This window comes from Corticium candelabrum, chromosome 21 (assembly GCF_963422355.1).
Source record: "Corticium candelabrum chromosome 21, ooCorCand1.1, whole genome shotgun sequence".
Taxonomy (NCBI): Eukaryota; Metazoa; Porifera; class Homoscleromorpha; order Homosclerophorida; family Plakinidae; genus Corticium; species Corticium candelabrum.
Window position 1 is genome coordinate 4,929,469 of NC_085105.1, and position 23,527 is coordinate 4,952,995.

Consider the following 23,527-nt stretch of genomic DNA (forward strand, 5'->3'; position numbering starts at 1 on the left):
AACATACATTTACATACAATGTTAAATTAATTAACTGACAACCAATAAGCTAATCTGCCCATGCAGAGAACGGGCTATCCAGCTAGTTATTACATAATCCAATAATCATTATTATTGACTTTGCTTCCAAATAGTACCACAAGTCCTTTAGAAAGTTTGCCAATCGATCATATTTGCATTAAGTATCAGTTGGGTAACTTTCATAATGTGTACAATATGGTAATATATGAAAGCCTTCATAACATCTTCTTTACTTAGGTGTCCAAGCCAGGAGACAATTCAGTGCGAACACCACTGCAGACAACTGAATATGTCCAAGTTGTAATTTATGATCATATTACACGAAGGAAAACTTAATATTTCAGCGTACAAACCATAATAGTCAGAAAATGCATAGTCCAATATTGACCTTGTTCTAAATATAACAAAAATACTTAGCAACAGCTGCGTAGTGTTTCATTCTTATCTTAGATGACGTGTCAGTCACACTCCCACCTAACATCAACTTTGCAATATTGCAACTGCCTCTAAGATCGAAGGCTGCTGCTCCATGATTCGCTGCAGTAGCAAATTGGCATAACCTTGAAGGTTGAAGTTGTTGCGCTCTTTCTCTCGAAGCTCCTGAAGCATCTGCAACAGAGGTGCACTTTGCAACAAACTATAAAACTGTATGCTCAATGAGGAAACCTCAGAGAGTGAACAACCACAAAGTAAATCTATTGATTGGCCTTGGCCTTGCTGCCGTCTGGGCATTCCCTCAAGTAGTCCAGGACATTGTTCAAGCACAACTGCCAAAAGCTGGTCAATATAGCTACGTAGTCTTGTCATGTTATCATCCATGTTTCGAATAGCTTGTAAAACCTGAACAGAGGCATTAGCACAAATTGTTGCGTATTGATTATTCAATTAATACACAGATACATAGGTATGAATTATCACAGTAGACCTGGTCTGGTGATGCATCCGACAGCTCTTCTGCAAGCTGTGAGCTCATACCATCTTCATCACCTCGATGAAATCTCACACGTCGTTGTGTCTAAGAAATATACAGCCACAGATTAAGAAGAGCATGATGGTCATTGACATTAGACTGCTGCTGACTCAACAAACTCAATATATATACCCATTCTTTCAATTCAACAACCAGTTGATCCTTTTGACAATGCAAGGTATGAATTGCATCTTGATGCTTCTCTTTATTTGGTGAAGTTTCTAGCAATGCAATGTTCGCATCCTTTTCTGAAATAGCAGACAAGAGAGCGTTTTGCCTGATAACATATCTAACATTAGTATGTACTACTGCTGAACCTGTCCTGTATACTAACTTTAATTCCATTAGCTCTTCTGTCTGGCACTGCCTTTCTGCACGTAAGGATGCAATTAAAGCTTCTCGATCTTGCAATTGTGAATACACACCAGCCAACCGGCTCTGCAAAGTCTCTTGCAACTCCTTCAGTTCAGTAACTTGTCTCTGAGACAATTTTAGCTCTCCCTCAGTGTGTGCACATTTTCTCTTTTCACTTTCTAGCTGACTTTCTCTGCTTACTATCATTTCCATACTTTCTTTAAATGCTGCTTCCAGTTCTGTTATTCTGTGGTTTTTGTCTGTTACATGATCCTGGACAATAAGATCAATAGATTTGCAATAGTGACCTATGCAATAACTTATGCAGGCAGACTTGTAATTGTGACATGTCATTCTCTATTTTATCTTCTCGTTGTTTGGCTTGACCCAGCAGCTGAGCACTTTGGGTCCTTTCCCTTAGCTGACTTCTTTTCAAACCAGCAAGTTTAGTTCCTTGATTGGACACAATCCTATAAGTCATTGCACTTAATTAAGAGAAAGCTGTTGGCATGAAAACTACTTTAAGTACCTTGCCATCTCATCAATACTAGCATTTCTAACCCTTAATTCTTCTTCAAGTTTTGAAATTCGGTTTTGTAACTGCTGGCATAGGACCTCATTAGAATTTCTTTCTACCTCTTCTTGAAGTTCTTTTTCTTTTGCAGAAAGTTTTTTTCCCAATTTGCCTATTTCTGTCTCCAACTGCTGTCTTTGCTTAGTAGCCTTTTGCTGTGCTAATTTAAGGTTACTTGATTTCTTTTGTTCATCTTCAAGATGCATATCTTTCTCCACAACTTCTTGTTCCAATGCAAGTATCCTGGTGTTCTTCTGAGTAATTTCTACATGTAATGACAGAAGATCATCCTGTGCTGCTGAAAGTTTGCTCTATAAGACAAAAGTGACAATAGAAACAAAACTGTTTCTTCATAATATTCATAACTTTAAAGACATTTGGAGCCATTTCAACATATGTTTGTTTTGCCAGTAGGGATTGAAAAGGACAATTGCTGGTTCTCCTCTCACTTATTAAAGAATTTGTAGTCTTTATGTTTACAAAAAAATATTGTACATGATGAATCGTTTCTTAAATCATTTAATTGTAGAATCGCAAACCCTGCAAGTTCTAATTTAAAGTCAAGACTAGAGGTGACAGCTACTGTAAATATATTTGATTAACACAGGAAATATTTTATAATCATTTAGTGTTGGACTAAAAAACAACAATGTTGCTTTACTACAGCAATGCTAAAACAGTGAAGAAACTAACATGTATCACATTGCAACAATGAATCTGCTGTTCAGTGACACCAAGATACCTATAATTGCACAATGAGCTCACTTGCAATGTGCCACAAAGAACGATAGCATATGCTTCATATTTAATAAGTTTTACACAGTTGCTTCTCTTGTATCCCCAACAACAATTAATTAAAAGAGAAATATTATGGCTTCAATACACTGCTATGAGGATAGTTTACTCGTCACAGTGGCCAATAGATTTAGATGTAGCTGTTTGCTTCAACTTCAAAATCTCAAAACCATTGCTGAATGTTGATCAGTCTGAGACAATTAGTACACAAACAGGCACAAAATACAAATTACCTTTATATTGGTTTTATTGTATAGTATCAGATGACATGATACAGAAGTTTTCACAGACATCTCGGTGCCTGGTACTACACGCATGTACTTGTATAACTATTGATTCACTGATGTGCTTACCAGAGTTGATGAACACTAATTAATTAGTTTCTGTATTGAATTGTTGCTACATCCTTTCATCTTTGTTACTGTATCACACACATGCAAAACCACAATGAGACAGCTTATAATCTGCTTTTATACTATAACAGGGTATAAGAATAAAAGCAGACTATTAGTATTTTATGCAGACCTAAAACATACCCGTATCAGTAATATTTATCATTTTATATACAAGTAACTGGTTCCATGTAGCCCACAAAACAAAACCACCAAGAGCTGCAAGAGGGTTTCAAATGTCCTGAACGCTTTCTGCATACATTTGACACCACTAAACAAAATTATGACCATGCTGTACTTGTATGTTAGCGGTATTCTATCCCTTGTTTGCAGTAACTGATGTATAAGTAGTAACACAAATCTTATGTTGATCTATCAGTTGATGACGTAAAGAACTTATTGCAAGCTGAAAGAAAGCCAGTCATGTGGCCAAGCTGCTCAAATGTCAAATATCAACATGTTTGCAATTCTGACTAAATGATTAAAGTCAGACTTTCTAAGATTTTAGCAGAAAACATGTGGATTAAAATAGCCCATTATAGAAAGGTATTTATGATAACTAAAGACCACCGTACTATCAGTTAGCATTAATTTTCTGTGCTATCAGGCTATAATGCTATCATGCTAAACTATATTTACATATCTTATAGACAAATAGGTTACCTCTGTGTCTTCCAGACTTCTTTCTGAGCTTTTCACTTTAGCCTTCAGTTGTTCTACTGTCTGTTTAAAACCGTCTCTTTCTTCATCCCTCTCCGAGTCATATCTCACACGCTGTTCTTTCAGCATCTCAATATTCCTCTCCTTGACCATCAGTCTTTCTTCGAAACTTTGAACAACATCAGAGAAGTGTTGTTGATCAGACTTACAAGCGGCAAGTGAACGTTCACTTGATTGTAGAGCACATTCCTTCTCATGGATTCCTGCTTTCACCTTACTAAACTGTGATATAAGGAAAAATAAACTATCAGTACGACTAACCGTTAATCACAAACTAAAAGGAGATACAACCCTAATTATGCAAATCATGTGTTTATACATTAGATATATCTCTATTACAATAAAACACATATATACTCTATGAAATAGGGCTGCAATAACAATGGTGCAAGTTAAGCCTGCAACCAGTCAAAAATGTTCAAGAGAACATTAATTAATTAATTAATTAATGCAAGTATAAGTTTTTTGCAACCAGATGGCATTTGAAGATATCCTCCTAGTCCTGTGTTACATTTATGGGTTCTAGTGTCACATACAAGGAAAAATTTCTCCATGATTGAAAATTGTTATTTGACACCATGCTTTCTCTAGACCCTATGCAGTCAGAAGAAAGAGTTCACCAAGAGATCCCTTGACCCAGTGCTATTTTTCATTGCCTTGCATCCATTTCTCTTAGATCTTCAGAAAAAGCATCCATCCACTTGTGTTCTAACACATCTGGATGACATGTTTTTCGCTGGTCCAATGGATGACGTTCTCTCATGTTTGGATAATGTAGCATCAAGGTTGAAAGATATTGGTCTTCAAATTGTCATTGAAAAATGTGAGCTGTTTTGTAATGGTCTTCAAATCAATCCTACTACTGATAGAGCCATTCAAATTGCTTCTGATGGAATGCTCAGTTTGGAAATCCCAATTGGTCAACATCAGTATGTCTCAGATAAGAATATTGACAAACAAGAGTCTTGTTTGGACATTGCAAATTAGGGCAAAATCTTTGCAATGAGTTAGTATCTCTGAATGACCCCCATATTTCCGGAATGCTGCTCCAACGCTATTGTCGTCTGCCTTGCATTAATCACCTTGCAAGGTCAAAAAATTTGTCCCGCCCTTCTGGAGTCTGCTGCAAAGTACCATGATAGACTGAAAAAGGAACCGTTCTCACAAATCGTCTGTTGTCATGACATAGGGGAGGCTCAATGTCTTCAAGCTAGTCTGCCAATCAATGGAGGGTTTGGAATGACACCAGTGTGGTCAACCTGCCACATTGGATTTGTTTCTAGCTGGGCCCACTCATTAGCCTGTCTTCCTCATTCATTTGGAGATCTCATGGATCTAGTTATAAAACATTTGTTCAACCCAAAGTTCGGATAACACCGGATCCATCAGTTCTCAGCTACTTCAGGCTATGCCCGGTGACAAGAGCCTACACAATCTTATCAGCAACCCAAAAAATTACAACACAAGTTGAATTTAGAATGTGTTGAGAGAATCGTGTCTTCTATCCTTGCAAGCCCAGAGTCTCAACGCACTGCTGCAAGATTCAGATCAGTCCCAGGGGTGGGGCAGGGGTAAGGCTTGACTCCATTCCTCACACAGGGAAGTTTGCATTAAAACCCTGCGATATCCACATTGCAACTCGCTTGAGGTTGGGTCATGCTATGCCCCTTGGATCCATGATGATACCTATGAATATAGCAAGGGTACTGGAGAAGATGGTACCACCTCTTGAAGTACAAAACTGGTGGGGACAGGTCTGGACCCACAAAACATTGGCTAGCATTTGGAGCGACTGCCTAACACAGCTAAAGATGACGCATCACAGAGAACCAAGAAATCGCTACGCCAATAGTGATGATAGACCAGACATCATTGCATTCTACGCTCAATCTGACTGCGATATCGAACTTGACATTTCCGTAGCCCATCCATGGGCACAACAGGTCATCTCTCTCTGGCAGCAGTGGAAGACGGTGCAGCTGCAGGTGTAAGGGAGACCCAGAAATCACTGAAGTATGTCAACGAGTTGGATGTGTGGGGTCGCCCCTCTAACTGCATTGCACTAGTGTTTGAACACTTTGGTCATTGGGGCCAGGATGCGATGAAATAGTTCTGGCGGAAGCTACCTTCCATTGCCTTACAAACATGCAATGCCAGCCCTATAGGCAGGAAACTGACAAGACTGACAAAGTCAAAAGACATTCATTGTGATAGTTATTCATTGCTAGTTAAGTAAATTTACATTGTAGTGTGCCAACCTTTTGGGGCGATTGTCAATAGCCTGTAATAGTGTTGATTTATTCAGTACTTGTATGGACAGACAGACAGACAGACTTTGGTCGTTGGGGCAAAGAAGCCAACAAATACTTGAAGGTACTGTCACAGAGGACCTCGGACAATTCAGGCAACACCAACTGCAAGGGGGATTTATGTGCTTTTGGCAGAAACGCTTCTCAACGACATTGCAGTAGTGCAATGCTAACACAATCACTAAGAAGATTTTAATTCTAACTTCCAGTAATCATAATGACATAGATGATTTGTAACTCAGTTTTATGTACATTAGATTGATAGGTATAATGGCCCTATAGGCCTATATAGGGCCTATTGAACTCACTTTTAAATTTGCTATCAACTACTTTATTAGGCCTGTAATAGGATCATGCTTGAAATATACTGGTACTACCATTGTCAGACAGACAGAAAGATAGACACACAGACAGACAGACGAAAGCCTCGGCAAAGTAGACCAGTTGTTTGCTAGATGAATGAGTGCTAGTGTTGGTCCTTTTGAAGACCAGAATATTTTAGGTTTATATTTTCATGTAGTATGAACTTTATTGTAATCATTGAACTTTATTCTTTATTCTTACCTTGCTGCTGCTGGTTATTGTAGCTACCATTGTTTGAAACATAAGACAGACAGACAGACAGACAGACAGACAGACAGACAGACAGACAGGGAAGCAGGCAGGCAAACAGACAGGTAAAACGATAGACAGTATACACGTACATCCTTCTATCTGCTACTTTGACCATGCACTATCTGTTACCCTAGGCATGCAAACCACAGAACAACGTAGCACCAAAGTAAACCCTTCTTTCAGCCTACTTTGACCACTATCTCTTTCTCCTATAGGCTTCCATAATAGAGAACATCATCTAGCACCAGATTAAAACCGAGTGCTGTTAACAAATTCTTACTTCCTCAGTTAGGTGAGCTATCGTCTTGTCACGTTCACATACAGCAGCCTCTAAACCTTGTACTTGTACTGACAATTCATTACAGCTGGTTTTGCTGCTTTCTCTCGTTGCTTCATATTCAGAAATCAAACTGTTTTTGTCAGTCAGCTGAATCATCAATGCTTCAGCCTATAAATATTAAAATATATACCAAATTAACTGGTTGGTCAACTGCTATTACTGTTAAACTGTACATTTTTCTGGAGTCTCTCACACTCTTTTGCTTTTGTAGCAATGACTTCTTCAAGTTGACTGATCTGTGTCTGACTAGACTTGCTAAGTTCTGAGACGGCTCTTATGTGTTCAGTCACCATTACATCTTTCTTCGCTAGCTCTTGTTTCAAGGATTCAATCTGAAATAAAGTTAGCAGTAAATAATCAATTAAACTATGATTCAAGACATAATCCATATCTTATCTAGTACAAACAAATGATACAAGAAGTCAAGCACATACCAAACTGCTAAAGACTGAGTCATGTAGCAGACATGTAGCTGGATGTAAACCACATGACAATAAGACAAATTGACCAAACTTCTAGAAACCATTATGTATTCTTGAAATGTTTATTGCAAGTCATCTTAGTTGCTGAGAACTGCCTAACTGTGTCAATAATTTAAATATTCTATATTTAAGTACAGTACAGTAGTCTCAAAGCTTAGTCAACTGTTTTCTATTCATGACTTCCATTTGCTATACTTTATGACACTGAGAAACCCATAAACCATGAACTAGAAGACAAATATCTTTAAGTCTTAGTTGTATAAGCCATGCACTCCTAACTACACAGGTATATAAACAGATCAAACCTTTGCTTTCATAAACTTTGAATGGCTTTGAAGTGCTTCTAACTGACGCCTTTCCTCCTGCCTCTCTTCAGCTGCTGCTTCAACTTGTCGAGTTCTCCTATTAACTTCTGCACTTTGCAATTCTTGCACAAAGCTGCTGCTTGAATGAATCTAAAAAAGACTTCAGAAGAGAAGAGCACGTACCATGCACATACACAGTAATTACTTTCTCGTCTCTGTCTTTGATAATCTGTAAAAGTTGGTTCAACTGAGAGTCCTAACAACATATATAGTCTACTGACATTCTAACTATTACTCATTACTTGCAGATGAGACAAACCTTTTGTTCTATTGACGTTTGAAGTGAAGCTACATGACTAGTGCACTCGTGTGCTCGTTGCTTTGCCTCCTCCAACTCCAGTTGCTTTTGGCGAAGCTGTTCATACAGCTCTCTCTGCCTCTGAAGGATATATAGCAAGAACAGATAATTAGATGCTATGCTGTATACTGACATAATTAAATTATTTCTGAATTAGTACCACCTCACCCTCAATAAATACAAAGATTAAGAAAATCTTACTAAGTAAATTAGCTATGCATTTCTTTTAGGTTTGCAACCATATCCAGCTTCCTTAGCATTGAAACAACTTCTCACAGTACCTATGTATGTACACACTGCATAAATAGCTTGTTGGCTTCAGGTTACACTATCAAATTGATACTTATCCAATTTCATATCATCAAAGCTAACCTTTGATCTTGTAAGCCAGTGGCAAACAACACATACTAAGGGTTCTAGCTACCCTGCATTAAAATTTTCAATGTACAGTATAAGTCAGTACACACAATCAACGTTCAAAGCTACAGCAAAATACATTAAACATTATGGCTTATGATAATTCAATCAAGCGGTTGAAATTCTTGTCATTTATCAGTAATCAAAATTTTTATTATATATATCAAACAGTTGAACCTAAGTAATGTTACCACGAGGGATACTTGTATTGACACAATAGACATAAAAAGTGACCAGGTGGATGGTCTCCTTTTTACAACCTGCATAGCATAGTGAAGCAAGGTTGGTGTCTGTGTGGCTGTGGCTGTCTCTAAATACAACATCTCTTGAACAGCTTAAAACATATATCAATATCAAATTTTTCAGAACGTGAAGATCTTTCCAAATCTTGGACTTCTAGACATTGGCACTCAGAGGTTGACATTTAACATTTAGAACACACTTTATAGTTGGCATGTGGGTTGTGCGATCCCATCGTAGATATAGCTTCTAACGTAATCATCAAATCCTTGCATGCATTCTGACACCAGGTTATTTCTACCTGTGTAGTTGGGTACGTGAAAGTGTGGTGGCTACTGCTTGGCATTTAGAGCAAGCTTTGGCTTCAGAGTCAATGTCTTGATCAATACTGTTCTGCCGCATAGCTCCTGGCTAGTCCCTTCATCTTGACTACATCAATGTGACCTTTGTGAAGACACTGAAACACATGACGTTAAAGCTGTGAGACTATGAATTGCATTCTCAAATTAGAATTTCACGATGTAAACAACTTTGGCTCTATGACGGAAGAATGGAACAAGCTTAGGACCCTGACTTGTCATTGGCCATCCAGACTGGACATCCCTACCTAGCTACTCTTCCCAAGAGAGGATCTGATGTGAGAATAGCTATAAATCAGCATATATCACTGTTAGACTGTCTGTGATAGTTATGTCAACTTCATCTTTTTTATCTTCACAAAGCTGTGGTTAAAGAAGTCTGAACAAATCATCACAGTTAGTGTGCTTGCTGATACTTCCACAATCTATGTTGTGCTGCGAATGTCATTGGAGTGGCTCTAGTTGGATTCAAGATGTATTTAAGTAACTCTTTGTGGTTTCTGCAGATTTGCGCTTGCAGCCTCTTCCTGCAAGCTCCCTTTGTGTCTTGCGTTAGTGCACTTCTCACTGCAACTGCATCTCACACCCTTTGACTACATCAATCACGATACAGAAGTAAAAGAAGGAATGCTTAAGAGTCGACTGACTGTCCAGACAAACATCAGAAACATCCATTGTCCCATATATAAGGTTTAATTAAAGTAATTCAAATCGCGTATATATAAAGAAGAGCTGTGTGTGTATGTGTATTTTGTCAGGAAGGGCATATGCCCAAAATGGCAAGCTGCAGTGCCATCGAATTTTGCTCACGCACGCCAACTCAATCGAGGTGGACAGTAAAGGTGTGATCGTCTTCCAGACTCCTCTTGGGGTGACGCAATTTCTTGCCAATGGAAACCATCTTCACTCGAAATCAAATTTCTCTAGAATGGCACATCGGATCTCTACCAAATTAACTGCTCATTCCTGACTTTGGATGGTAGGCATGGAGTGTGTTATTTTTGCCGACGACATCGATAAAAGCAAGATATTTTGAGTATATCTGGGGTTTTAAAAATGCATGCGTCGAATAGCTGTCACGTTTGCTACACCTGTTCCTGCAATGGCAACAGCGTCTTTGATATGACAACATGTAACGAGACTGCTGAAATGGCTGAAAGACAAGACATGACTTGGTCACATATACGGTGAACCAATTATTTGGGAGTTCGCCCAACTGGAGTGCCTACACGGGAAGTTGTGTTAATTTATTATTAACTTAATTAGTTTATCCGGCAAAGAACAGGCTAATCAGCAAGTCTCGTATATAGCAATCGACTACAACTGGCTCAACCAGATCTTAGGGTCTGAAACTTCGAGGCTATGGTGAGGTATGAAGCACAAGTAGCTACATTTTTTGTATCTTGTGTATGACAGCCAGCTAAGGACCACTGGTTTTAGGACTTGAACTGTTTAAATATTTGGCTGAACTGGTGTCTACTGCATATGGAATTATGCCACTGGGTTCTTGCAAAAAGTGTTGGACACGGACAAATGTTATTGCATCTTTCAGGAGAAACTAGGATGCCACAAGGATGTCAAGGGAAACATTTCCATGCGAGTATGATGGTGCATCAGCATTTGGAGATGTAGTCCTGTTGCATTGGTACAAAGCCCCTGGTAGAACAAGCATTGAATGACTTGGAAACCCAAGGTCTGATCAAACCAGTCAGACACAGCAACTGTGTTGCACCTGTTGTGTTTCTGATTAAAATAGATGGATCCATTTGAAGGTGTGGAGAGTTCAAGATCACAATTAATCTACACATAAAAATGAACATATATCTCTTACCTATAGGGTTGATGACATCCACGCCAATCTGAGCAGAAGTCAGGGATTCACAACTTGTATCTTTAATGATGCACTAGTATTCTCAGTTTTTGGCTTATCTACTACACATCGTTTGTCCACTGTCTCTGAACTGTCTGTTATGTAAGAATTTCAAATGTATATAGTGCAAAGCACATGAAGAAGGCTTCTAAGCTGTGAAAAGAATGCTGAAAGACAGCGTGCTTGTACATTTCAACCCAAACTTGGACGTCATTGTGGCTATACTGACAGTTTATTGTATTTATTTGGAGCTGTTCTGTCTCACAAGATGTTCCAATGGTTCTGAGAAACTAATTGCTTATTTTAGAATGGATACAAGCAGAACAGAATTACTCACAGCTAGACAAAGAGGTTCTCTCAATCGTCTGGGGAGTAAAGAAGTTTCAATAAAACATGGCATTTCACACTACTCACACATCTCCAACCCTTTAATTAGTTCCCTAGGAGGTCATCCAGTCCATTTCCGTGCATCGTCATGGCTTCTAGACAAGGAATCAAACATCAATGAAAGAAGCGTGCTTGATAGACGTCCGATCACATGTTGTAATCAAAACCGCATCAAGAAAGATTTGGATATGCTTGCTGATACAATGTGAAACTTGTCTATATAGCTAAATAATTATTTCAAAAGCGTTTTAATTGAAACTTTATGTATTTTGGAGAAACTTGATTTCAAGCATGTCCATACTGGAGTCCAAAGGAAATGACTGCTAGACAAGTAGATAAGTAGAGATAATACCCTGCAGACAGAGAAGACAGCTAGGGTACTCCTCACAAGCACATGCACATGCACACAAACAAGCCTAAAACTGCAAACAGAAACAACTGACAAACAGAAAGACAAACACAAGTTATAGTAGACTAGATTCAAAACATCGTCACCTGGATTGCTTTCATATGCTCAAATTCGTGTTCCGTGTTCTTAGTATTCAAGTTTGTTATCTCCTCTTCTGCAGCTTCAAGCTTGAAAGTCATCTCAGAGACATTGAACTTATTGATCTGCTCATGAAGCGAGTTCACCTCAGCGGTTTTGGTTTGTAGTCTTTCTAACAAGTTCTTAATTGTATCTTCGCGCTGCACCAGTGCTGATTTCTGTGAATTGACTCTTAACTCCATTTCATCCAGAGTTTTTCTTAGAGCTTGCAACTCTGAAAATTGACCAGGACTGGCTTCCAACTTGGATTGAGAGTCAAATTTTGTAGACATGCCAGGCGATGAGTCTGTGTCACTAGCATCAGATGACAATACGTCACCGTGTAGTCTAGCTGCACTGAGATGGCATTGACTTTGTCTATCACCGACCTGTTCATTGACATGTAAAGTCAGACAAGACATTTTCGCATGTTTGATCTACAAAATAGCAATGTTGACATAGTCCTAATCTTTTCTATAGGTCACAAATAAAAATGGCTCTAAATCTTAATTGTATTCTAGAAAAAATTACAATGAGCCAAGTGGTGTACTTCTTACTTCCCAAGTAAATTAATCCTTTCATCTCAGGCAATCTCTACACTTTTCAATAACATGAGCAACAGTATCTATAATATGTTGTAATCAGACCAAACTACTACTGTATGATGAAACAAGTAAGGTCTCTTCCCAAGTCTTTGTTGGCTATGCTTCATGTCACTAAAATTTGGTCAACTCAACAGCAGACTAAGCCATTTCCTTACAAATGATATCAAGACTGCTGCAAATATTTTCTGATAAGTGTATGTGTCTGTGTGCGCATGAGTGTAATCAAAATTAAGTGTAATTAATTGTTCATTTTTATTATACACATTAAAATCTTACAAAGACTACTGCCCTACTTGACTTTGAATTACTCATACCGTTACTGGTTGAACAGTTCAGTACCCTCCTCTAATTAGGAGCTATGTAGATAATATATTCACAAAACAAAACTAGAAATAGATATCACATTTTGCCATTATATCCACTGACTGACACAGTTTTCCCTGTTTTTTCTAGCACAGTAACAATGCACTAAATCATTAGAGGAATGAGTTGCTTGCCACAGAAAGATTGGCACACAATATGCATCATTTCTGACCACACTTCAAATTTGCCACGTATGTCTTTGACAGTCCCAAGAATAAAATACAAAAGGAAGTACCGTAGAACTCTTGAGACCATTCATTTACTACAATAGATAAGTTTGTAATAATAGTGAATAATTTATTATCCCAGTGAGCAAATTCTAGTACTTTAAGTAGATTCTTTCCATCAACGACAAAAGTTTCTTCTTTGCAGTAGACAAACCAGCTTCTACTGAAAAGAATGGATCTTATATACTCTTATCAACATTAAACTTTAGGGACTATACTTTAGCAAATTTTACAAATCATCAATAATGTCTGCATGCAGTTTCTACTTGTAGCCAGCAGATAGTGTAGCTAGGTGTCACGCCTACAAAATTTGCTATTCACATATATGCTGGCCACAGAGCAAAAAAGCATGACAACCAAACAACACAGGCAAACGTAACATACCCCATTAGAAAACTTCAAACTCTTTAGAAGTTGATGAATTCAATCTCACAAACATACATTAATTGCTGGCCATACCAGTTCTTCAAACTTTTAAAATGAATAAAAAGATTTCATGCTCCGATATCTTTTTGAATAGTTTGAGATGACTCACTTTGTTCGTATGATTTAGATAGGTCAAACAGCTAATCAAAACATTGTTTTCATTCTTTAGATAATGGGTCACTGATTCCTTCACCATAAAGCCACCCATACCACACCAAGAAGACTTACAACCAAATTGTTGGCTTTCAGTAGCCTGATGTTTGTGATACTTTGCCAAGACAATCCTCTCATCCAGTTTCACAATAACTGACAATAGAGCTAGCAATCCCTCTATAGTTTTCTAGAATGCTCCTGTTAGCTGTGTTATGTTTTAGAATTTGAATTATCACTGTGCATCTAAGAGCACTGAGAAGACAGCCATGCTTGAGTATCCCTACACAGTCCAGCAATGTGACAAAAATTATAAAAAAAGTTCTGCTTGGATTTCATCGGAATCTGCACCCCTTCCGTTTTTTAACTGCAAAGATGATCTTCTACACTCATCAGTCATGATAATAAAGTTCCATCTAAGTTCCCTCTCACCCAATATCCTTTAATTCTGTGGTAGAGTGGATATATATAAACAGCATGCGCAGTTGGGCGATAGAATAGACCAGACATTAGAGTTACCACACTGATAACAAAAATGGCAACATTCCTACGTTTGATGACAGCTTTGATCCAGATCAAGAGGATTAACCAGCGTACACTGAACTGGTGGAGCAGCATTTCGTGGTAAATGGTGTCACAAACAAAGCTCAATCGTCTTCCAACCTTGATTGCACTCATGGGCAGCCAGACTTATGGGTTGTGGAAAAGCCTAACAATCCTGACCAAGCCATCTACACCCAGTTTCCAGAAGATCATCAAAATTTTAGGAGGTCATTTGGTGCCAAAACGCTTGGTAATAGCATAACGTTTCTGCTTCCACAAGCAAACCAAGGCTCTGATGAAGATGTCAGTACCTAAGTTGAGGCTTTACAATACTCACACAGCATTACGAATTTAGTACCTTTCTTGATGACACCCTATGAGACTGTTTCATCTGCAGTTTCTGCTCAAATAACATACAAACAATTACTCTCTCAGAAGAAGTTGACCTTCAAAACAGCATTGGAGATAGTCTTATCCATAAAAGCTACTGTGAAAAACTCTTTTACAATAACCACACCTACTCCACTACCTATCCCTTCAGCTACTGAAGAGGTGCATCAAGTGGCAGACAGGCAGTCAACTACGCTGAAACTAGGTAAAAAGCTGTACAACCGCTGTGGCAGTCCTGCTCATCTGGTCCCTGCATGTTGTCATCTGAAAACTGTGCACAAGTCACATTGGAAAAAGGAAATCTAGCTGCAGCAAGTTGGTCCAAGCCACAGAAGTCAACTCCTGGTACTCAGACAAAACACAGGAAACTTGCCTCAGATTCTTAACCAGACGCACTTGTGCTTACTTTTTCCAGTCCTCACCCCCATTAAGATCAGTGTAAACTTAGCCAGTCAGGAGGTTACAATGAAGTTGATACTGGAGCCACAGGGTCACTGACATCAGCAGAGTAGTGATCTGGTCTGCAACTTCCTCATCAGATGGAGCCCTCAAATTGCACATTATGCACCTATACAAGGAAAGTGATTGCAACAAAGAAAAAGTTCATGTGAAAGTCACACACATAAACCAAAGGAACACATTACCACTTGTCACTGTTGAAGGTATAGGGCCAGCTTTACTTGACCGCAACTAGCTGACAGCAATCCATCTTGACTGACAGCACATTCACACAGTAAGTTCTGACTAATAGCATTGTGCCTTATCAGCACTCCTGTATCAACACAGTGAAGTGTTTCAGCCAGGACTGGACAGTATAAAAGGAATTCAAGCTTCTACCTGACTCCGAGATCCACATTCAGGTTTCTGAAGTACAGAGCTGTGCCCTACACTATTCAAGAGATGGTTGAGAAAAAGTTGGCATGTTTGGAAAAGAAATGAATCATGGAGAAAGTTGAGTGGTCCCAAAGAAAAAAATTGCACAGTCCGTCTATGTGGTGACTACAACCTTTGTATAGAAATTGATTGATACCCTTTATCTAGGCCTAAAGAACTGATTTAAATGCCGGCAGGATTAACTTGATTCACAACAGTGGACTTATCCCTGAACCCAAGCTTACCAACAGATGCAACTAGATGATCAGTTCCAGCCTTGCACTGTAATCAACACTCACAAGGTCTTTATCGTTACACCAGACTTCACTATGATATTGAGTGTGTGGCTCTGCCAAATTTCAAAATAGTGATGGAACATTCAAGACTTAGAAGGTGTCAATGTCTACATTAACAATTTGCTGGTGACAAGGACACCATAGAAGCACACTCAAGCAACCTAAAAGTTGTCCTTACTAGAATACAGAAACACGGTCTCAGATTGCAAAAATGCAAGTGTTGTCTTTTCCAACCCTCTGTGGAGTTCCTGGGGCAGCTAGTGCATTGTCGCTCAAAAATTCCATGTCAATCCAACCACGTTAATGCATTAAAAATGCCATGGCCAAAAGCAATGTTCCAATTATACTGTTCTGGGGCATGGTACAGTACCACAGCCACTTCATTCCATGGCTGTCAACTTTACTTCACCCACTTGCCAGTCTTCTACAAAAAGAGCCAGTTGAATTTGAACAGATCAGTATAAACAGGCTTTCACCGCAATCAAACACCAGTTAACAAGTGCCACAGTTCCCACTACATAAATCCTGACTTACAGTTACAGCTGGCAAACAGATGCTTCGTCACATGGTGTAGGAGCTGTGATAACGCACATGTTGGGTGGAGCAGAGCATCCCATTGTTTTCGCTTCAAGATCTATGACAGCCAGTGAGAAGAACTATGCCCAGGTAGAACTGAGGCTCTGGCCATCATATTTGATGTTACACCAGTTCCTGTATGGAAGACCATTCACACTTGTCACTGACCATAAACCCCTGCTTACTATATTGGGTCCATACATGGAGTCCCTACCATAGCAGCTGCTCACTTACAGAAATGGTCCCTCACTCTGGTGTCACACTCATACTCTATGGAATTCGATTATTCCAAGAAAAATGCCATGACTGATGCTTTCTCACAATTTCCTTGTCCAGGGTTGGAAAATGACTTCATCACACAGTCTGAAAAAGTCTATGCTATTGATCATCTGCAAGGTTTTCCTCTCACTGCTAAGCAACTAGCAGCGGCCACCACACGTGATACAATTATCTCAAAAGGTCCTTCACTGGACTAGGACTGGCCTACCCAATGAACAGATCAAGATTCGCGCCCATATTTTAATAGAAACTGGTAGCTGTTAGTATCTCAAGATTGTCTTCTTTGGAGAAATCGGGTGGTCATTACTGCATCCCTTCATTCCCGTCAGTCTACTGAAGAAACTGCATGGCTACCGTGATGGGGCCTCTTGCATGAAGTGTGGCCAGAAGCCACTTTTGGTGGCCCCAGCTGGATGCAGTCATTAAGAACACTGCCAGGTCCTGCAACACATGTCAACAGCCACAACCAAACCCTGCCAGTGCCCCATTACATACCCGGCCTTGGCCCGAGATGCCCTTGCATCAGATCCACATTGACTTTGCTAAGTTAGATGGTGTCGATTTCAGGTCCTTGTGGATACCCACTCAAGAAAAGTGAATAACAGTGATCCATGTGTCTTACTCCACAACTGCGTGGTCCACCATTCAGGCATTGCAGCAGGTCTTTGTCATACATGGCTTGCCAGCAAAGCTGGTTTCAGACATTGGGCCACCTTTCACATCTGAGGAGTTTGCAACATTTATGAGACAAAATGGGATATGGCATATTTGGAGCCCACCATTTCACCTAGCTATCAATGATACAGATCAAACAACAGCCAATGCTGTCCTTTAATTAAGAGCAAATGAAAAATCAACCATTACACCCCTGACAGCACTGAACACCACTAGAGGACAACCAATATGCAACATGCACTCTTCGCACAGGATTTGCTCTCCAGCAACAATCTCCAGCAGCAAACGTTTCCCAATGACAGGACCATCAGAAACTATGCCATGACAAGTGTACCACACCACGTTCCTTCTCAGTGAGAAATCCAATCTTCATGCATGACTACCAAAGCCAAGAGCCAAAGTACAGTCCAGGTCTTCACACAGGCTTCAAGACCCCTTACGTACCATGTTTGCCTGCCTCAATGGAGCGTTACATAATAGTATTCTCTCGGTAATTATGAAAATTGCCCAACCTATGAAATTGATCCTTCCAAGAATTACAGATTTCATGATTCATCATCGGTTCTATCCCGTTGCAACTGCACTCACCGTATAGAGTGGCAGTGCAGAGTTGATTCTTGATAGATTTTCAGAAACCTCAGTGTTTGTTAAGTCTCTTCAGCAGGACATTACCAGCCTGCCTTTCCAAACTAGTTTGACTTGTTTTAACTCCCTCCAAAGCTCTTGTCTCTCTGTCGCATTTCTTCAAAGAGAGACCCTGTTTCAACTCAACAAATATACGTCTAATACTAGCCTCCTTTAGTTGTTTTTAAATATCCATGTCCCAGCAAGGTCTCTACACTGATTTGTCCCTTCTCTTTTCAATTGGCGCTTGTGCTGGCCTCTAGCTGCAAGGTGCCTACAATTGACTGCCCATATGTCTTTAGGCAAAAACTGTGCATACATCTCCTGGCTGGTCACAACAAATGGCTTCTAGTGTTATAGTTATACCAGAGAGGTATTTATCCGATGCTCTTGATATGTCATATTACCTGACTTTTTGTAATCAGTTGCCAATCAACATCAACTGAACTTGTAATGAAGAGGTCTGAATTCTTGGTTAGTCTTCTTGATTCCACAGAGCTTTAGATATATTGGCCAATACTCAGAAGCTGATCGAGACTCCGTCATGTAAAATTCTAACCTCCTATATATTCTGCTTAGTGTTCTCAGACACTAAAGCAAAGTCTATCAGATAATCCTATTGTTACAGTCCCCTGATTTTCATGTCAAGTTATTGTCAGCCTTACATATATATATATATATATATATATATATATATCAAAATCAACAATACATAAATAATTATTGATGGCAATCCAAGCCCTTAATTAATTCCCCATATCTGCATCCCAAGCACAACTTAGAATCACCATTAAGATCATCTATAAGAACAGTCCTACTGCATTGACAGTCTAGCAGTAAACTCTTAAGACAACCCAACTGTTCCTCATATGCCTCCATTGACTTCAAATTCCTGTACTCAAATGAAACATACATATGTACTGACAAAATATATGAATCTGATTCAAACTGCAGACAAAGTGCACACACTCAGTGAGTCAGTCTTAGAAACTTGTGAACATTATTTTCCCACACTTTCCTCCATAAGATTGCCATACCACCAATCAACACCATAACGAAAGTGCTTGACCACTCTCTGTAGGAACGTTGCTGAGTAATGAAAGTCTTTGTCAAGTCTGTTCCTTCCTTAATTAACCGATGCTCTTGGATAGCAAAGATATCTGCTTGCTTTGATCATTAGCAAGTAATTTCAAATGATCCTCAGACCAAATTCCCCCACAATTAAACTTGATTCTCAGGCACAAAAATTCTATAGTTAGTCTATTCGATTCATGTCTGTTACTCTATCGTGGCTTACAGTGCCCTGTTTAGATCTTGGGAAGTAGATCCAATTTTGTTACTACATTTTGTTATATTGTTACAGTACTGTTTTAATTAATAGCAATATGTTTGTACAAGAAGGCGGGTCTGTTCCTCAAACATATCTTATTAATTGTGGCTCTTTCTGAATATGGTGCTCGAAGAATGGCACTCAAGGATATAATGTTCCCATACTTACAGAAGGATGTACACTATACAGTTTTAGAGCAGTTTTGCTTATTAATTGTTATGTATTAAAAGGTATATATAGTGTAGCTAGTTGTCAATTTAGAATTAATTATTGTCTTGTATTTCATAGCATTGAAAACAATTACAACCTGTAAAAGGAATACTCTGATGTAAAATATAGAAGTATGAAATCATGCACGCAAGTTTGATTCAGACCTAAAGGTATTGACGAGTAACAAGATTGCCAGTAGATAACTGCAGAGACCAGGTGAGGAGATCTTACTCAGAGGATTAATCCTGTTTTGTATGATGTAGGCTATAGGCTATACACCTCTAGATAACAGCTATATATAGTCTACATAACTGAGCTACGTTGCGCAGAAAAAGTGAAAAACTTAGGTTGAAAGTTAAAGTGTAGTGAGTGATGCGACATGCATCATAGCCAACATAACGTAGACTCCACAGGATTTAAATAGTAATCTGCTTGGCACCTTCAATCTCTCGCATTCTTCTGTTACAGCAGCCAGCTTCTCATTCTCTAGTTTCCTTGCCTTCCTCTCTTTGTTTAGCTCCGGACTCCAAAACAGCTCAACGCTCCTCATGCAGGAAGACAATTTAGAATCTTTAAGATCCAATTCTGCCCGTAGCGCAACATTCTCTCTTTGATATTCCAGCACTCGGCATTGTAAAGCCTGTACTTCGTATAACTTTTCTTTACGAGAATGTGTAGAAGAATGAGCAATCTGAATATGTCCCCAGCGTTGCCTAGCAGTCGAGAAAGCTTCATCATCCATTTTTCTCTCCATCTCTGCGGTACATGTACAGTGCACTGCTGTACGCCCCACATGGGCGTGACATGAGAGGGGCGGTGCGCGCTAAATCAACATCTTGCCATCTGATAGGACACGCCTCCGCACCTGCTTTATGGCGCTAATTATAAATGACGGACAGTTGAAATGCTGTTGCACGTTCTCGTCCTTGCGGCAGATGAGCTGATGAGCTTCTATGTAAGACGAGAAAGCTAGGCGGCTTTCAAAGGAATGGAAAATGGAGAGGCTAAAGGGACATGTTGGTTGGACGAAGATGTTCGGTTGCCCAACATTGCACTTCTAGCCAGGGTGGTAATGTCGAAGAAAGAACTTCAATACTAGGAGCTTTAGTCTCTACAGTAAGACAGCCTAGACTTGTTTGTACTGCAGCTACTTAGACCAACTCATGCCCTAATCTAGAAGCGTTTGTGTGCAGGTAGACACGGTCTGTAGATATTGAAGTTGGTCTATTAAATTTCAACGTGCTAAGGTAAGAAATTAATAAAACCTTTAAGAATTTAATTAAATGAAAGGCTTATGTAGCTACTTTAATACGGCACAAACACGTGAGTTGTTTAGCTACATTTTTTATTCTTCACAACCTTATCCGATGAGCTCATCCAAACTCCACAAACTAATCCACCGTCCCACTGGATTAGTTTGTGGAGTTTGAGTGAGCTCAACTGGAGCAAATGGAGAATAAAGAAATGTGCCCCTAATATTTTATAGTAAGCCCTAGGTCTCCCTTCTACATAGATGATTTACATGTTGTGGCGTTATGAATGACTTAATTTAAGATTAGAGATAGACAACAAAAGGCAACACACTACCTAAGGGCGCGTTCGTAATTCCAGTTTGATCTGGAATTGTTGGAACTGTTACGCCCACAGTTCAACAATTCCAGCTCAGATGGTCGAACTGCTAGAACTCTTCTGACAGTTCTAGAACTCTCAGAACTATCAATAGAACACGAACTACAAACTACCCCTTCCCCGTCAATTCGAGTTCCAGAACTAGTATTCGAACGCACCTTAAACAGTGCAACTTGAACTATAATGAACTCACTCAAATCACACCGACAGGTAAACAAGTCATCTCTGCTGAGTTCCCAAATGTCCTGACACCCCTTTCCTTAGGTTCTTACTCTTCATAGTCCCGCATATACTGTACCCTGGTGTCTTCATTATAATTTCCCACTTCGGGTGACCTTTGGATCACTTTCAACTCCCACTGTCTTTTCTGTGCCTGAACTTTCTCTCTGTTGCTTGACGGTAACATTTTTGTTCTGTGTCCAGCTTGGGTCTTGCTCCTCATGTGCTGATTTCTTCACTTTTTCACTAACTGTTGGCTCACTTACTACTGATTTTTCGTCCTCATGGGTCTGTTACACTGGCTGTATGATTTTCTTCATCAATTTCAACTGTCTTCGGTTGCCGCCTGTAGACCATACCATCCTCTAATTGGACACTGTAAGACCGTTCTTTGACCTGGCCTAGAACAATAGCTTTCTTTCAATTTTTCCTTGTAATGCTTACTGGTTGTACACGCATTATGTCCTCGATAGCTAATTCTTGTAGGTTCTTGGCATTTTTGTTGTATCGTATCTATTTTCGTTTTTCTAGCTGTTGAAGTTGTGTGCTCTGCAATGTGTCGTTTCACTAGCTCCTCTGTAGTAGGTAACAATGTCTTCATTTTTTGCTGAATAGTCGTTGTGGAGGACATGAGTTCAGTGCCTCTGTGGGTGTATTTCTGAAAGCTGAGAGAGAGAGAGAGAGAGAGAGAGAGAGAGAGAGAGAGAGAGAGAGAGAGAGAGAGAGAGAGAGAGAGAGAGAGAGAGAGAGAGGAGAGGGAGAGGGAGAGGGAGAGGGAGAGGGAGAGGGAGAGGAGAGCGAGAGAGAGAGAGATGGGTCCTGTTTTGCAGCAATTGCTTGATGACTTTCACTCCACTTTCTGCCTTACCATTTCCCTTGGTAATGACTGTCTTGTGCTTAAATTCTCGCTTATGACTAAACCGGTGGAACTCCTTACATGCAAACTGTGCCCCATCATCCATTATTTTACATCGACGGCATCATCCATTATTTACATCAACGGTATGCCATGCCTGACAAATTGTTGATTCAATTCTGTATTACTGCTCTTGACATGAGGACATTCAGTGGCTTTACCTATATAAAGTTACTATGGTACTCCACTAAAATCAGATAATGTTGACCTTGAAAACAAACAGATCTGCTTCCACCCTTGACCATGGGTAGAGTGGTGTCTCGTGTGGACTTAGTGTTTCCTTAGGCTGTTTCTGCTCAGAAGTTCTGCAGGTCTCACACTTGCTGACGTATTCCTTTATTTCCGCTGTAATGTCCAGCCAAAATACACAATTCTTAGCACGCCTGATGCATGCTCCAATGCTCGTGTGAGAACTATGAATATGCTAAAGTGTATATGCTCTAAGTGCAGTAGGGATAGCACATCTATTTTCCCAAATATGATACCAAAGTAACCATCCTTACGGAATTCAGCTTGTTTTTCGTGTGGCCATCCTTCCTTAATCACTGTTTGAAGTTCCTGCAAAGTGTAGTCCTCTGCTGTACTTTTCTTAATGTTCTACAATGACCTCCGTGTAATGTAGGGACACTTTACCACTCTAATCTGTTCCACCTCTGCTTCAAAAGAAGACCTAATGCACAGGACTGCTTCACCTTCTATGTTTGCCGTCTTTGCAAGTATTGGGTGAGCTCTAGACAAACTGTTGTCTAATACAATTTTCTGTCCCTTTTGGTATTTGACATGCAGATCACTGCAACCACATTAACATTCTTGTAGCATTTTGGGGCTAGATGTAGTGCCATAATGATCTCTAGCAGCTTGTGATCAGTATGGACCATCACTTTCTTGCCATAGGCGTATTGATTGAATTTTCTGCAGCTAATATGATCCCCAGTAACTGTTTTAATTTGAGGGTATTCTTTTTCGGTTTTAGACAGCACTGTGCTGTCATACATGACTGGTTGTCTGTCTTGCAACAATACTGCTCTCCTAGTCCGGTACTAGATGCGTCGCACTGGGGCGGGCTGTTGTAATCATTTGCTTAAGCTGTTTGAACGACTGACTACTCTTTCTTGTCTTTCTGTCCATTTCCAGATAGTGTCTGGGAAAGTAAGCTGCCTCA

General features: G+C 39.6%; 1 protein-coding gene across 3 annotated transcripts; it reads right to left on the reverse strand.

Annotated features, from left to right (window-relative positions):
• Positions 1–317: 317 nt before the first annotated feature.
• On the reverse strand, positions 318–20,373 carry LOC134196589 (ELKS/Rab6-interacting/CAST family member 1-like). Of its 3 annotated transcripts, none has more exons than XM_062665765.1 (15): positions 20,041–20,373; positions 12,004–12,423; positions 8,197–8,316; positions 8,083–8,133; positions 7,878–8,027; positions 7,264–7,422; positions 7,031–7,198; positions 3,770–4,048; positions 1,875–2,230; positions 1,680–1,815; positions 1,326–1,618; positions 1,124–1,268; positions 947–1,036; positions 688–861; positions 318–630 (listed from the first exon to the last, which is right to left on the reverse strand). In XM_062665765.1, exons 1-15 carry the CDS (start codon positions 20,353–20,355, stop codon positions 502–504), a joined length of 2,985 nt encoding a protein of 994 aa, XP_062521749.1. In that variant the 5' UTR covers positions 20,356–20,373; the 3' UTR covers positions 318–501. The 3 variants fall into 3 exon arrangements, with proteins under 3 accessions (XP_062521749.1, XP_062521748.1, XP_062521750.1); XM_062665764.1 differs by having other exon boundaries at positions 12,004–12,471; XM_062665766.1 differs by lacking the exon at positions 318–630 and having other exon boundaries at positions 694–861; positions 922–1,036; positions 12,004–12,471.
• Positions 20,374–23,527: the final 3,154 nt, after the last annotated feature.

Excerpts from the sequence above, each read along its gene's own strand:
- LOC134196589 (XM_062665764.1), bottom strand. The coding sequence starts at position 20,355 with ATGGAGAGAAAAATGGATGATGAAGCTTTCTCGACTGCTAGGCAACGC. Across the intron at positions 7,423-7,877 it reads CAAAGTTTATGAAAGCAAAG|ATTGAATCCTTGAAACAAGA; the intron begins GTTTGATCTGTT and ends ACTTTATTTCAG. Across the intron at positions 1,619-1,679 it reads ATGACATGTCACAATTACAA|GATCATGTAACAGACAAAAA; the intron begins GTCTGCCTGCAT and ends CTTATTGTCCAG.